The 14,817-nt window shown below is 43.9% G+C and overlaps 1 protein-coding gene across 1 annotated transcript in view; it reads left to right on the top strand.

Moving 5' to 3' along the window:
- COL16A1 (collagen type XVI alpha 1 chain) overlaps nt 1–14,817 on the top strand; it is a 297,538-nt gene that overhangs the window by 42,436 nt on the left and 240,285 nt on the right. The window contains exons 3-4 of the mRNA XM_032227775.1: nt 8,522–8,596; nt 13,863–13,980. Of these exons, the coding sequence (XP_032083666.1) occupies nt 8,522–8,596; nt 13,863–13,980 (193 nt within the window). The remainder of the gene's footprint in view (nt 1–8,521; nt 8,597–13,862; nt 13,981–14,817) is intronic.

The following is a 14,817-nucleotide window of genomic DNA, read 5'->3' as shown; positions in this document are numbered from 1 at the left end:
TTTACAAAGAGATCATAAAGTGACCAGAATTATATGTCAAACAGGGCAGAGTGACACAGAACACTGACCTTAATTGTTATTCCTGGCCCTGACACGCTGTTTCTCTTCTCATCTTTTTGGAAAAGTTCCAAAAAGTCAATGTACAGTAGTTCAAATGGTGACAATAACTGTGCAAAGGATGGGGTGGGGGGGGGGTGTTGGTCAAAAGTTTTTTTTAATGATACATATAATATAATCCAAAGTATATCAGTACATCTTAACAAGCATTTTTTGAATATTCAATAGTATATCAATTCCTTTTGCCATTAAGCCTCTTCAATTTTTATTTGCTCTTCTGCTTTCCATACACCATATTATAGTCTATTTCATCTTCAGCTCTCCTCCTCTCCTTCTCTTCTCCTCCCTACCTTCTTTCTTCCCTCTGCCATCTCTCTCTTCTCTACTTCCCCTGCTTTCTCCCTCTCCTCTCCACTCTTTCCAGACCTTCCCTCTCTCCTACTCTTTCCTTCCCTTCTACTTCCCTCTCTCCTGTCTTCTTTCTCTCTCTTTCCCTCTCTTTATTGCCCTTCCATTCTCTATTCAAAGGATGGGGCTCTGATTGCATATTATGTGGACATTTTTGACCCCCCCCCCCCGACTTCCTGATCCTTCTCTATGTATTTCTTCTTCAAATTTTTCCTGCTCCGAAATATTTTACAGTTTTCTAGGAATTTTTGGACTCCTCATCTTAACACAACCCAAGACCTTCCTTTGTTCTTTGCAAGGGCAATAATTTCAGGGGTACTCTGACATTTTCTGCATTATTTTTTGCTAATGTATTGAAAATGTGGCTATTTCCATGGGAACGCTGATGATCTCTGACAGCTTGCCTGTTTGTTTGTTTATTCATGTATTATGTTTTTGTCTTGTCTGGAGATGCAGACATTTCATCAAATATTTTGCATAAGGAGGAATCTTCAAATCCATAGATGTTTGTTTCAGGCCAGCTTTTGATGGCAACTGAACGGTCTTATCTGAAGTGGTGCAGCTTTTCCTGTATAGAAGTATAGTATAGAAATAATCCATTGGTCTATTCAGGGGAATCTCATAGCCTAGTGTCAACCATGGCAATTTTAAGATGCATGGACTTCAACTCCCAGAATTCCCAGACCAGATGTTCAAAAGAAAAGGAAAAGAACTCAGTTTATCAGCTTCCCAGTTAAGAAAGGAAAATGCAAAAAGAAAAGAAAGTAGAGGCACACAACATATAGTTTGGTTCAACCTTCTCCAACAAAAAAAATATGGAGGTCCCTTCTGGAAACTGAAGAGTAGTATAAATTAGGGAGAAATGTATGCAGGAGAGATATCTGAATTGTGATTAAGATTAAATCTCCTGGCCAGATCAATTGCATCCTAGAACACTGAAGGACTTTGTTTTGTTCAACTCTCTAGGGCAATATTTGTCAATCTTGGCAAGTTTAAGATATATGGACTACAATTCTCAGAATTTCCCAGTCAAATCCTGAAGTATACAATCCATTTACAAGGTCTGAGTCTTTTTTTCTCCCCTTTTAAAGACAGGAGAGTCATTAGCCCATCTCCATTTATCTGGCATCTTCTCTCTGGGACATCTCAAACATAGTATCCAGTGGTGGGATTCAATTTTTTTTACTACCGGTTCTGGGGCATAGCTTGGTGGGCATAATGTGGCTTGGTAGACATGGCTTGGTGGGCATGGCAGGGGAAGGATACTGCAAAATCCCCATTCCCTCCCACTCCTGGGGGAAGGATACTGCAAAATCCCCATTCCCTCCCCACTCCCCTAACCTGCTTCCCAGCTCCTGTGCAGGGCAAGAGAAGATGACCCAGCTGATCAGCTGGGACTTGGGAGTCAGTTAATAGATGGGGGCGCGGCCATCTATAGGTGGTATTTGCCAGTTCTCCAAACTACTCACAATATCCGCTACTGGTTCTTCAGAACTGGTCAGAACCGGCTGAATACCACCTCTGATTGTACCTGGAACACTGTTTCTCAACCTTGGCAATGTTAAGATGTGTGGACTTCAATTCCCCAGCTGCCTGGAGAATTCTGGGAGTTGAAGTCCATCCATCTTAACGCTGCCAAGATTGAGCAACGCTGGCCTAGGCTAAGCTGACAACATCTCCACCATGCCCCTCCTCAGCCTCCTAATTGAAGCCTATTTTGCTTTTTTTAATGGACTTAGCAGGAAGAGAAAGAGCTGAGGCTGTAGTCTTGGATGCCTCTAAAGAAGCCCCTGGGAACCATTTTTCAGCAGCTGCAAAGTCCTTTGCAAAAAATGTTCCATGGCCTGAACTATGATAGCAACTGGTCATAACTGGTAATTAGGAGACACACTCCAGGGATCTTGTAGTCTACACATCCTTCCTTGGAGAAAACATCTATTTGCTTTGTTTTGTTTTGTTTTAGAACTTACAATGACACACAGGAACATGAGGAAAGGCTTAATGATTCAAGCTGTATGTCATTTCCTCACCTCTCCCTCCCTCCGAAAGACATTATTTGAGAGAGATTTACAGTTAAAGCAGGGAAATTGGCTTGCAGTTCTGTGTCCCCAAAGCATCAACTTTGCTACCAAGTCATCATTAAGAACGTTAACAGTAGAGCACAAGAACTCCATCAATAACAGAGCCTACCAGATCTAGTGTGCACAGTGGTGGGATTCAAATAATTAACAAACCGGTTCTCTGCCCTAATGGCCAGCTGGGTAGGCAAGGCTCAGTGGTCATGTGATTGGGTGGGCGTGGCCAACTCAACATCACTCAGGTCGATGGGCACTTCGCCTTAGCTGTTACAATGTAATAAGGGTGAACCAGAGAGGCAGTTTCTGTATGCAGGGCAATAAAGATTAGGCTAGAAGCAACACCAGAATGTTTCCTTCCTGCCTGCCTTCCTTACAGGATTAGTCCTGTAGAGTGGGGAAAAAAACAAAAGGAGATTTCTTCCAACAACCGGTTCTCTGAACTGCTTAGAAAGTTAACAACCGGTTCTCCCAAATAGGTGCAAACTGGCTGAATCCCACCACTTGGTGTGCAGCAAATGTTCCTGTTGCTGCCATCTATTTTTCTAGTTCCTATGTAGCAGTTCCAGTCAAGAGCCAAGCAAAAGAGAGTGAACCTAAGGAGCACAATGGTTTTTGAATAAAATATGTAGATATGCTAAGGGCTTGTTGTTAAGTCACAACTCTGCAAGACGTCCCGTGACATTCTGCACCCAAGCCTTGGATGGCGTGTTGTTTTATCAAGTTTTAAGGGCATTCATCAGGTTGGTTCTTTTGGAGCCAGAGATGATGAAGACTTTAGTGAGTAAAAAGATATTTTGTGTGGTTATTATTGCATTGTTTGGAGTATAAGATGCACCGGAGTATAAGGCACACCATGATGTTGAAGAGGTAATTTTTAAAAAAAGTTTTTGCACTCTGCAGGCCTCCCAAACCCTCTGCACGCCTCTTTTTTTGCAAAAAAAGGAGGGCATGCAGAGCTTTGGGAGGCTTGTAGAATGCATCTGGAGGCTGGGGGAGGGGCAAAAGTGAGTAAAAATAGCTCATTTGTGCCCTCCCCAGCCCCCAGAAGCTCTTTGCAAGCCTCCCAAACCACGTCCATTTTTCCAAAGGGGGCGTGGTTTCAAGAGGCCAAAAATGCTCCTATTCAGTGTATAAAATGCACCCAGATTTTCACTTTTTTGGGGGGAAAGGTACGTCTTATACTCCAAAATACAGTAGCTCAAGCTAATTTAAAAGCAAAAATAAGCATTCATACCAGACAAGATGATCCTCCAATTTCTTACAAGTTGTCAGGAGCTATTTAATAACAACATATTATATATGTATATAATCCCCCTCCCAATAGAAAAGTAGGAAATGAGGGGGGCATGAAATCCAAAAGGTAAAAAAAGATGGCTTCCAGGCCAGACATCAGGATTCCAGGTGCAGAAAGAAGCATCAACTCTTAATTTGTTGGCTTTGACATCAGATGCCTTTTGGGTTTTGGGCAGAGAATAAGGAGCATCAGCATTGCCCTTGTGAACAGTGTTTGCTTCTGAGCTATATAGGTAGTCCCCCATTCATTTAATGACTGTTCAAACTTACATCATCATTTAAAAAAGGGATTTACGATTAAGTCGTAAGTTACGATACAGACCGTCATAGCATCCCCATAGTCACATGATTAAAAGTTGGGTTCTTGGCAACTGGCCTATATTTACAGCAGGTCACAGAGACTCAAAGTCCCGTGATCCTCATTTGCAAGCTTCCCAGGGCCAAGGCAGAAGGCAGATTTGCTTAACGACCATTTGATTTGCTTAAGAACTTTGGTGATTTGCTTAACAACTGAGGCAAAAATATTGCAAGTCAATCACAACTCACAAAACGAGTTCATCACTTAGAGATAGAAGCGCCATTTCCAATTGTGGTCATAAACTGAGGGATTATCTGTAGGGCAGAATTGTCTTGCCTCTTACAATCATTGCAAAGTTTTGGTTGCAAGTTGATCGTCCATTGTGATTCTCATAAGCATATTCACAAGGGAGATAGATCATCGTTTGGAAGACAGTGAGGGGCCAACCTAGATTTTAGCGAAATTGTGCCTCTAAGGCTGCCGCAAAGCTATGTTTTTGCCAAATGAAATATTCTCCATTCTGTACTGTTTGTTCTTTGCCATTTGCAGCATTTCAATACTTTGATAAAATCTTGAGTCTGGAATAGCTTTCCGTAAAAATGCAAAGACAAATAAGTGGAGAGTCTGAACTTTGAAAGGGTAGCAGAAATTGCTAAAAGAAGAAAAGGGCTGATGTACCACTGCATCCATCTTATACCCATTATGGTAGTTCTTAGATTTATTCCTCCAGAGAAAGATGTGAAAAATAGGGATTTCAACCCAGGAGGCTGATGATGATCTGGCAGTTAATTATATGTGTTTTAGCTGATCATCAGAGACGCAGTGGTTCAGTGGCTAAGACTCTGTGCTTGTCAATCAAAAGGTCAGCAGTTTGGCAGTTCGAATCCCTAGTACCGTGTAATGGAGTGAGATCCCATTACTTGTCCCAGCTTCTGCCAACCTACCAGAAGCACATAAAAATGCAAGTTGAAAAATAGGGACTACCTTTGGTGGGAAGGTAACAGCATTCCGTGCACCTTCGGCATTTAATCATACTGGTCACATGACCACGGACGTCTTCGGACAGCGCTGGCTCTTTGGCTTTGAAACAGAGATGAGCACCACCCTCTAGAGTCGGGAACGACTAGCACATATGTGTAAGGGGAACCTTTACTTTTTTAGCTGATCAACTGAAAGCACATAGGCTCTCTCTCCACTGCTCAAGTTACCCACTCAAACATTTGTGTCCACTCAGCAGAGGGAACCACTCTGTTAATGTGACCAAGCTAATTGATTCTGTCTCCTTTGAAAGAAACTTTGCTGCTGAGATGCTGTTATCCCCCATTCCACAGAGCTCCATGTATCCTGCCTGTCTCCGCACGCAAAAGAACCAGCAAGTTGGGGTTTTGTACCTTTTCTGCTAAGCATCTCCCATAGCACACCTTGTTCTGATAATGCTGTTTCACAAAAGTTGCTTAACCTGATTATTGATTTTAATCAGTTTCTGGGTTTATCCAAAACAATATTATAACAATATTGCACAACTATGGTCTAACTAAATACAGTGTCAACTTATAACAAAGTGTCCGGTCGAAGTTACATTGGACCCCCTCAAAACCCACTTACAACCCTGTTTTGGAATTCTAAAGTTACCTCCCCCACCCACGATCATCTGCCTGTACTTTGGGCACTTGGCAACTGACCCACCCACATCTATGGTGTTTTTCAGCCCTGACTGTAGTACACAATGGTGGAAAGCAGCATTTCCTTCTGGTTTCTAGCAAAACTGGTCCATAGCAAACAATGAGTTTGCTTAGCGATTGTAGCAGTTGCTTAACAACCATGGTGTTTGCTTTTCAACCATTGCAAAAAAGTTGTAAAAGTAACTCATTTTATGACTGCTATGACTTATGATTGTAACTGCCAGGCTCAATTATAGTCATCCCTCAAGGACTACCTGTAGAGTAGGTTCATACACTATGATAAGTTACAAAATAACTAGCCAAGGCTAATTCTAATTACCCAAATTGTGTGAATGCAGCCATTAATTCTTTCCTGACCTAGTCACAAGAACTTGTTGCCAAGGTGATGGCTTAAGAGCAGGAAGACCAAGGGTCAAATCTGTGTACAACTGCATAAATTCACTGGGTGTCTTTGAACCAGTCACCCCCTCACAGCACAGCATAGATCAAGTGGATTGTTGTTAGGGGAGGGAGAAGAGGGAAGAAGCACTGCATTGGCTGCTCTGGGCCCCTGAATGAAAGCTGGGATGGAAATCAAACAGATCAATGGAAGCCAGTCAATAAATACAAAGGCTTAGTGCACCACTTTGCGTGAATCCCGGCTGAGGATTTCTGGCCATTGCAACATCGCTGGTGGCAACACTGTTTTGATGTCTTTTGTTAGCATCCGTGCTAACTTTTATCCTTAGGCTGGCTACTGAGGAGAAGGGGGGAGAGAGGAAGAGAGAGAGAGAGAGAGATTTTAATGAAAGAGCAAGACATATTCAGCCCCTTTATTTGTAAAATGAATGATTTTCAGGGACATGAGATATTTCTTGAAACAAACACTGTAGTTTAAAAGAGCAGACAAGGGGAGGGGAGAGATTAACAGAGATGGATGGATGGATGGAATGACAGATTTTTATTTGTTTGTTATTTGTCGCCCACCTCACTATCAAGCAATCATAATGACTGGCTGGCTGGATAAGAAGAAAGAAAGAAAGAAAGAAAGAAAAAGAAAGAAGAAAGAGAAAGAAAGAAAAAGAAGATAGAAGAAGAAAGAAAGAAAGAAGAAAAAAGAAAGAAAGAAAGAAAGCAGGCAGGAAGATGAGATGAGGAGAGGGAAGGAGGGAAGGAGAGAGGAAGACAGAGAGGGAAGAGAGAGACAGAGAGAGACAGAGAGAGAAAAGACAGAGGGAAAAGGGAAGAGAAAGGGGGAGAGGGAGAGAGGAAAAAGAAGATAGAGGGAGAGAAAATGTGAGAGAGAGTCCAACAGAAAACAAATGCCAGGCCTGGTGAATGTCTATCCAGAGATGAGTCATTTTTCTATTTTAGAACAGCTATCTTATTATTTATTTCTATCATTTCCAAAACAAAATCACATGAAAAATTCTGAGAATGGTCCTGGCAAGGCAGGCCTGGCCTTTGAGTTGGAGTTAACCTCCCTGCCAGGGAAAAAATCCCAAAGTTGCTTGAGCAACCTTTCCCCACCCCTTCCAGTTGTGTAGTGAAGTCCTGTCTTCATTCCTTACTGAATCCTGTGTCTCTTTGTACAGTTGAAACCAAGCTGTACGATGATATCTGGGGCAGTTAACTCACATATTAATTAATGTCAATGCTCCATGGTGTTTGTTAGAACATGTCATATCAGTCAATCATCCAATCGTAGGGCTGGAAGAGACCTTGGAGGTCTCCAACTCTGTGCCCAAGGCAGGACTCCTTATACCTCCTGAACAAGTGGTCAAGTTGTTTATTCTATTTTTGAAAACCTCCAGTGATGCAGCCCCCACAATTTGACCTAGGAGTACTCATTTTGAAAGATCTACACCCCAGAGCTCACTGTAACAACATTGCCAAAAAAGGCATTCAGAATTGTCAACCTTATTTTATGTAGTTTTCTCTCTGGTAATGCTATGCTGCTGACTAGGGCATACAAAACCTTTGCCAGACCTATCCTTGAATACTGCTCACCTGCCTTGAACCCACACTGCATTTCGGACATTAAAACATTAAAGAAGGTCCAGATGTATTTAACAAGAAGAGAACTCAACTCCTCTGCTCATAATAAAATTCCTTATACCATCAGGCTTGAAATTTTAGGGCTAGGTTAACCTTGAACTACGCAATCTATATTCTGATCTGAGCTTAGTGCACAAGATAATCTGCAATAACGTCCTACCTGTTAATGATTACTTTACTTCAACTGCAATAACACAGGGCCATCAATAGATGCAAACTGAATGTAATCCACTCTAATCTTGATTGCAGGAAAAACGATGTCAGCAATAGAGTAGTAAATGTGTGGAAGACCCTACCTGAACCTGTTGTTAGTTCCTCTAACCCTCATACCTTTTACCTTAAGTTGTCTACCGTGGACCTTACGTATTTCTTAAGAGGTCTCTAAGGGGGCATGCATAAGCGCACCAGTGTACCTACCCTCCCTGTCCTACTGTCCCCATTTATATGTACTCTTTTTATGTGTTTATGGCTATCTTTTGCATATTTACATCCATTTATTTGTGCCATTTTTTCATGTGTTTCATACTTGTTTTCTTGTACTTGTTGAAAATGAATGATGAATGAATGAATGAATGAATAATGATGATGAATGAATGAATGAATAATGAATGAATTCCAGGAGGCAAAGTTCCATTGATGAATTGTTCCCATTAATCATTCTCTTACAGGGGAGAAGTGTCCACTACTGGAGAAAGAAAATCTCCGGCTGGACCACAGCAGTGATGAATTCGTAAATATAACTGGTAAGTGGGTCCTCCAGATTCTCCTCCTTCTCCTTCCTCCAGATTCGTGGGAGTGGGATAATCTTGCTGGCTTGACTTGTCCCACCCATTGAGATCTAGCTATTGTGCAGCCCCTTGAGCCAAGAACTTACTAAGCATCCAAAGAGTGTTTTCTTGACATTGTCTTCCGCAGGGGCAGATGGGGTAGGGTGGGATGTGGCAGAAAGTGAGGCAGCTGTGGGGATCACAGCCCAGATATCATCAAATCCTTCCTTTTACCTTAAAGCCTGATCTCTAAGCCTAAAATTCATCCAAGGAACACAACCTTAGTCTGCCATTTCATGACTGCAGCCTAGATTGTCATTTTGACACTTTTCCCAGAGCTGAGAAATGGAAGACAAGAAGTAGAATATAATAGAATAACAGAGTTGGAAGGGACCTTGGAGGTCTTCTAGTCCAACCCGTTGCCTAGGCAGGAAACCCTATAGCATTTCAGACAAATGGTTATCCAATATCTTTAAAACTCTCAGTGTTGGAGCATTCACAACTTCTGGAAGCACATTTTTCCACTGATTAATTGTTCTAAGTGTCAGAAAAATTTCCTTAGTTCTAAGGGAGCCTTTCCTTGATTAATTTCCCCTCATTGCTTATTGTCCTTCCTTCGGGTGCTTTGGAGAATAGCTTGAGTCCCTCTTCTTTGTGGCAGCCCCTGAGATATTGGAAGACAGCTATCATGTCTCCCCTAGTCCTTCTTTTCATTAAACTAGACATACCCAGTTGCTGCAACCATTCTTCATATGTTTTTGCCTCCAGTACCCTAATCAACTTTGTTGCTCCTCTGCAGAACGTGGGTGTCATGAAATGGACTTGTTTGGAGAACAGGTCTATTATGGTCCAGATGACATGTTTCCCCCACTATCAGGGAGTACTATGATGAAGTCCATAGTGTTTTTCTCCCATGGATGGGAAGGATCCTCCACTTGTTGGAGCAGCCCTGGGGGGCTTCCCTGGTCTCATTTTCATGGCTGCGCAGGTGGCACAGCTTTTGACCTAGTCTTCAATGCCTTTTTTCATCCTTGGCCACCAAAATTGCCTTCTTCCCAGGTGTAGGGTCTTTAGATAGCTGAAGTGCCCAGCCTGTATGTAATCATGGCTCCTTTGGAGTACTTGGAGGCGCAGGCTGATGGGGAAGTAAAGTTTGGATCCTTTCCACGCTAGCCCCTTTGAGGGTTAGGACCCCTGGGTTGTCTTTGTGCCAGAGGTCGTTCAGCAGTTTGGTTTTTTTTAACTTTTGTGTTAGAGCTTCACTGTCTCCATCCCTCTGCCATTGCGCTTGCCTTTGGGCGGTGGCTTGAGAGGCTGGCTGGGAGGGGGGAAGCATAGCATGAATCACCTCCTCCCATTTGCTGTTGTACTGGGGCTTTTGTGATAATGCATCTGCTACTACCATGATGGCGAATCTATGGAAAACGTGCCAGAGGTGGCACACAGAGCCCTCTCTGCGGCCACATGCGCAGTCTCCAGCTGGTCTTTGTGGGTGCTGGAGCACCAGAAAACAGCCTGAAAATGCCCCCCAAAGCAGCCAAAAAGGGCCAAAAAACCAGGCCATTTTCAGGCTATTTTTCAGCTGTGTTTGGGCTGTTTTCAGGCCAAAATTGGCCTGAAAACGGCCTGAAAACAGCCTGAAACCAGCCAAAAACAGGCATGCACATGAGTTCCAGTTTGGGCACTCAGTGCCAAAAAGGTTCAGCATCACTGTGCTAGTAGATCCTCAGGGATGTAGTTCATTGTGAAGTTGAAATGATTGAAATATGTGCCCACCAGTTTCTATGGGTGCATTACTTAGAACACAGACATCAGGGGTGAAAAGTAGATCCTCTCCTTTAAAAACCACGGCCTGCAACCTTACCTGGAGCACAGAGGGAAGGCGACACCTGCTTTGCCTGAAATCAGAGGTCCCCATAACTTCAGTGGCCACTTTTGCCTTGCTAATATGCCACTGTGTTACCATGTTTTTTACAGCAACATTTCCATAAAGGGATATTATGTTAAGGTAGTGTTTGTCAATCTTAAGAACTTTGACTCGGGTGAATTTCAACTCCCAGAATTCCCCAGCTCTTTAAGATGCGTAGAATTCAACTTCCAGAATTCCCCAGCCAGCAAACTGAGCTGAGGTCTAACTATTTAGAGCCAAGGTGGCGCAGTGGTTAAATGCAGCACTGCAGGCTACTGCTAGATCAGCAGGTCAGCGGTTCAAATCTCACCGGCTCAGGGTTGACTCAGCCTTCCATCCTTCCGAGGTGGGTAAAATGAGGACCCAGATTGTTGGGGGCAATATGCTGACTCTCTGTAAACCGCTTAGAGAGGCCTGAAAGGCCTATGAAGCGGTATATAAGTCTACTGCTATTTTAAACTATGTTGCTTGGGGAGTTCTGGGAGTTGTAGCCCAGGTGTGTGAAAGTTGCTAAGGTTGAGAAACACTGCCTTAAGACAGTTAAGGAGCTGTTGCTACAACAGATGTTTATGGATCCTTTATGGAGCTGTTGCTACAACAGATGTTCCTGCTTAGACACAGGGTCATGTTAGCAAGCCAAAGAGGGTGCCTCAGGACTTATGGGCAAGGTTAATTTCAGGTGTCTCCTTCCCTCTGTTGCTAAGATTTAGAAACGCTCTTTTAAGGGATGATCGTGATATGTTCCAAAAGATACTCCCAGCATCCTTTGCACTGGCACAGACAAAAGACATGATTTGTTGAAATGGGGACATTTCAAAACATCTCGAGTTTATTCCCCAATGCTTCCCCCCCCCCCCCTGGAATGAGATCAGACATAAAATGTTTTGATCTTAACATACCAAAGGATGGAGCTAAATACCTCCCATCCCTGCTGTAAATATGTTATGTACCTGCGTTTTTACAATACCCAATCCTTTTTATCCAGTCCTTGTGCCTCTGCCTAGAAGGGGATTTATGTCTTAGGCCCCCTATCCTGGATGCCTTTGATGGGAAGATTTAATCATATCCGCTATCAAAAGCATTCATTCAGATATTTGAACACTGAAGGGGAAACAGCTGATTATGGACTCCTGAAGTGCCCCATCTATCGTTCCCTGAGGACTGAGCTAATCTCATCACACATTGTTTGGACAGCTTCCAGCAGGCAATTGTACACTTCCTACGAGATGATCCGTACTGTAAAATCCCCTGAAAAGTCAGCAACTATTGTGTCATAGCAATAGTTGCTAGATGAGATGGATCACAATGAAATTCAAGTTTTGGATGGAGTGCATCTGTGTGTCTGTTTGTGAGATGCTTTGCAGTTTCATCGTGACTTTGGGACGGTGACATTTATATGATGGGTGGAAATACTCTGAAGCTTCAACATTTTGAAGTCCTTATTTTCCTGAAGGAAAAATGCTATGCCTTTTCTTAGTTTAGACCCATGATGATGAACCTATGGCATAAGTGCCATAGGTGGCACATAGAGCACTCTCTGTGGGCACGCAAGCCATCACCCCAGCTCAGCTCCACTGTGCATATGTGAATGCCTCCCACAAGCCAGCTGATTTTCAGGTCTCTGCAGTGCATACGAAAGAGGAGGGGGCATGCGGGAGATGCGCATGAATGTGGGGGGGCACCCCTTGTGGCCCGTTTTTATTCCAAGAAGGCTGCAGGGAGGCCTATTAGGCCCAAAATGGGGCACAGGGGGACATGTGCGCATGCATAGGTGGCAGGGCATACGGCAAGGGAGTACACATGTGCTTTCATCCCATGATGACAAAAAGTTAGCCATCACTGGTTTAGACCAATTAAAGGAACAGCCAATTTCAATAAACACTAAAGATGCACCACACTCAAAGATGGACATATTTTCACCTATAAAAGACCCACAGCTATCCCTTCTAATGCTATCCCAACAGCAGTGTTGGCGAACCTTTTCGGCACCGAGTGCCAAAATGAGAGTGCACCAGTGGTGGGTTTCTGCTGGTTCGCACCAGATCGGGAGAACCGGATGGTGAAATTTACTAATCCTGTGAGAGGAGGTTCAATCGGTGGACCCGGAAGCAACTTCTGGAACACCTGCCCCGGCCCTGTCGCTCCTTGTTCACCCCTGCCCATCCAGAAGCTGCTCCATTGCTCGCTCCCCCCTGCCCGTCCGCACTATCCTAGCCCAATTCGGTGTCAAGTCTCATACCTGAGAATGGAGGTGGTGAACAGAGAAGCATGGAGAGGTCCAGCGGCACAATCCACCAGACAGCAACAGCAAGCTCATGAGTTTTCTACTGGATTCCCCTCTGCCTTGCCTCCTCCGATCTCCCAAAGTTCTTTCCCTAGCAGGTGATAGCTTTCTACTGGATTCCTCTGTGTTGTGCCTCCTCCGTTCTCCCCAAAGTTCTTTCCCCAGCGTGTGGTAGCTTTCTACTGGATTCCTCTCTGTCTTGCCTTCTCCGATCTCTCTAATTTCAGCCCTTAATCCTCCAGTTGTCTATTTTGGGGAGGTTTTCCCCTCTCTTCCCCCCCTCTCCTTTCATTGGATTCCCAAAAATGTTTGCCACATGGCTTGGGGGTGGTGGTCATGTAACTGAGTGTGCATGAGTGATGTCAAGTTGGCCGTACCTGCCCGCCCACATGACTGCCAAGCCACACCCACAAAATAGGCCACACCCACAGAATAGGTTCTAAAAAAAATGAAACCCACCACTGGAGTGCACACACGCTCGTGGGGGAATGCTGGAAACTGGAAGAGCAGTTTCCTGGCACGTGTGCGCATGCCGGGAAACTGAGCTTCTGTTCATGCCCACTGGTCACCTGGTCTTTTGGTTTCTGGCGTACATGTGTGTGCAAAGGCCAACTGGCTGGCATGAATGTGTGTGCTGGAAACTGAAGCTCAGATTCCCAGTGAGCGCTTGTGTACCAGGGAGCTGATCTTGTGTTTTCCGGTGCCCCTGCATGCAAAGATATGCATGCAGGAACCCAGAAGAGCAACAGGCAACAGCAACAGGCGGCGTGCCCAGAGAGATGACTCTGTGTGCCACTTTTGGCACATGTGCCGTAGGTTCACCATCACTGCCCTACAGCTTATTATTCCCCTGTATTTTACATTTTCATGGATTAGCCTTTATTATCCTTCAGGGTGAATAGAGAAGATATTATGAACCAATAGAGAAAGTTCAAAAGATAGATGGTGAAATCAGATTCCCCAACCTGGTGTTTCCCCCTCCCTGCATTGCGTTATAACATCCCAAATTCTCAACAGATTCTCAGCTTACCTTCTTCTCTCTTTTCCAGGATTTAACCTAATCAAAAGGTTTGGTCTTCTGAAGACCTCATTGGTGAAGAAGATACGCAATCCCAAAGGTCCGATGATCCTCCGATTAGGCAACACTTCCTTGGTTCATCAGGCAAAGTGAGTGTCTTCTGCTCTTGACTCTGAAAACTGCTACATGACTGCAGATAACCTGTTTTCTGTGCAAATTTATGCAATGCATCAATTTCTGTTCGAATTCTTCGTTCCAATTGTGTGCTGGAGGAATTTGTTTTGAAGCGATAAATAATATAGCAGTAAAACTTGTCTGCTGGCTAAGAAACTGACCAGTTCTTAGTTGGTTTAGAAGCCTTCTTTCTCCCCATATATCACTGGGAGGTGAAGGTCTACAAGGAAGGTTGACAAAAACAGCCATAACCAACTGTGATGACCAGGATTTTCAGACATGATTGTTAAGGCAGCTGTAGATAGTCTTAATGCTGGAAATGATGGAGGGCAAAAGAAGAAGGGGACAACAGAGAAGGAGGTGGCTGGATGGAGTCACTGAAGCAGTCAGCGTGAGCTTAAATGGACTCCAGGGGTTGGTAGAGGACAGAAAGGCCTGGAGGAATGTTGTCCATGGGGTTACTATGGGTCGGACACGATTTCACAACTAACAGCAACAATAAGATATCCTCGACTTAGAACCATTCATTTAGCAACTATTCCAATTTACAACGATGCTGATCTGGTCCGCGTGCTTACAACTGGCATAGCATCCCCATGCTCAGGTGATCAGAACGTGAACACTTGGCAATGTGAACACTTGACACATGTTTATGATGGTTGCAGCATCCCCAGGTCATGGGATCACCATTTGCAAACTTCCCAGCCAGTTTCTGACAACAAATTTCAGGGAAGGAAGCTAGATTTGTTTTTGTTTTTTTGCAAAAAGTTCCCCCCCCCTGTCAAATTCATTCATAGGTATACATTCTTATA

Source organism: Thamnophis elegans, chromosome 12 (assembly GCF_009769535.1).
Source record: "Thamnophis elegans isolate rThaEle1 chromosome 12, rThaEle1.pri, whole genome shotgun sequence".
In the NCBI taxonomy this organism is placed as follows: domain Eukaryota; kingdom Metazoa; phylum Chordata; class Lepidosauria; order Squamata; family Colubridae; genus Thamnophis; species Thamnophis elegans.
This window is presented reverse-complemented; position numbering and strand designations above follow the sequence as displayed.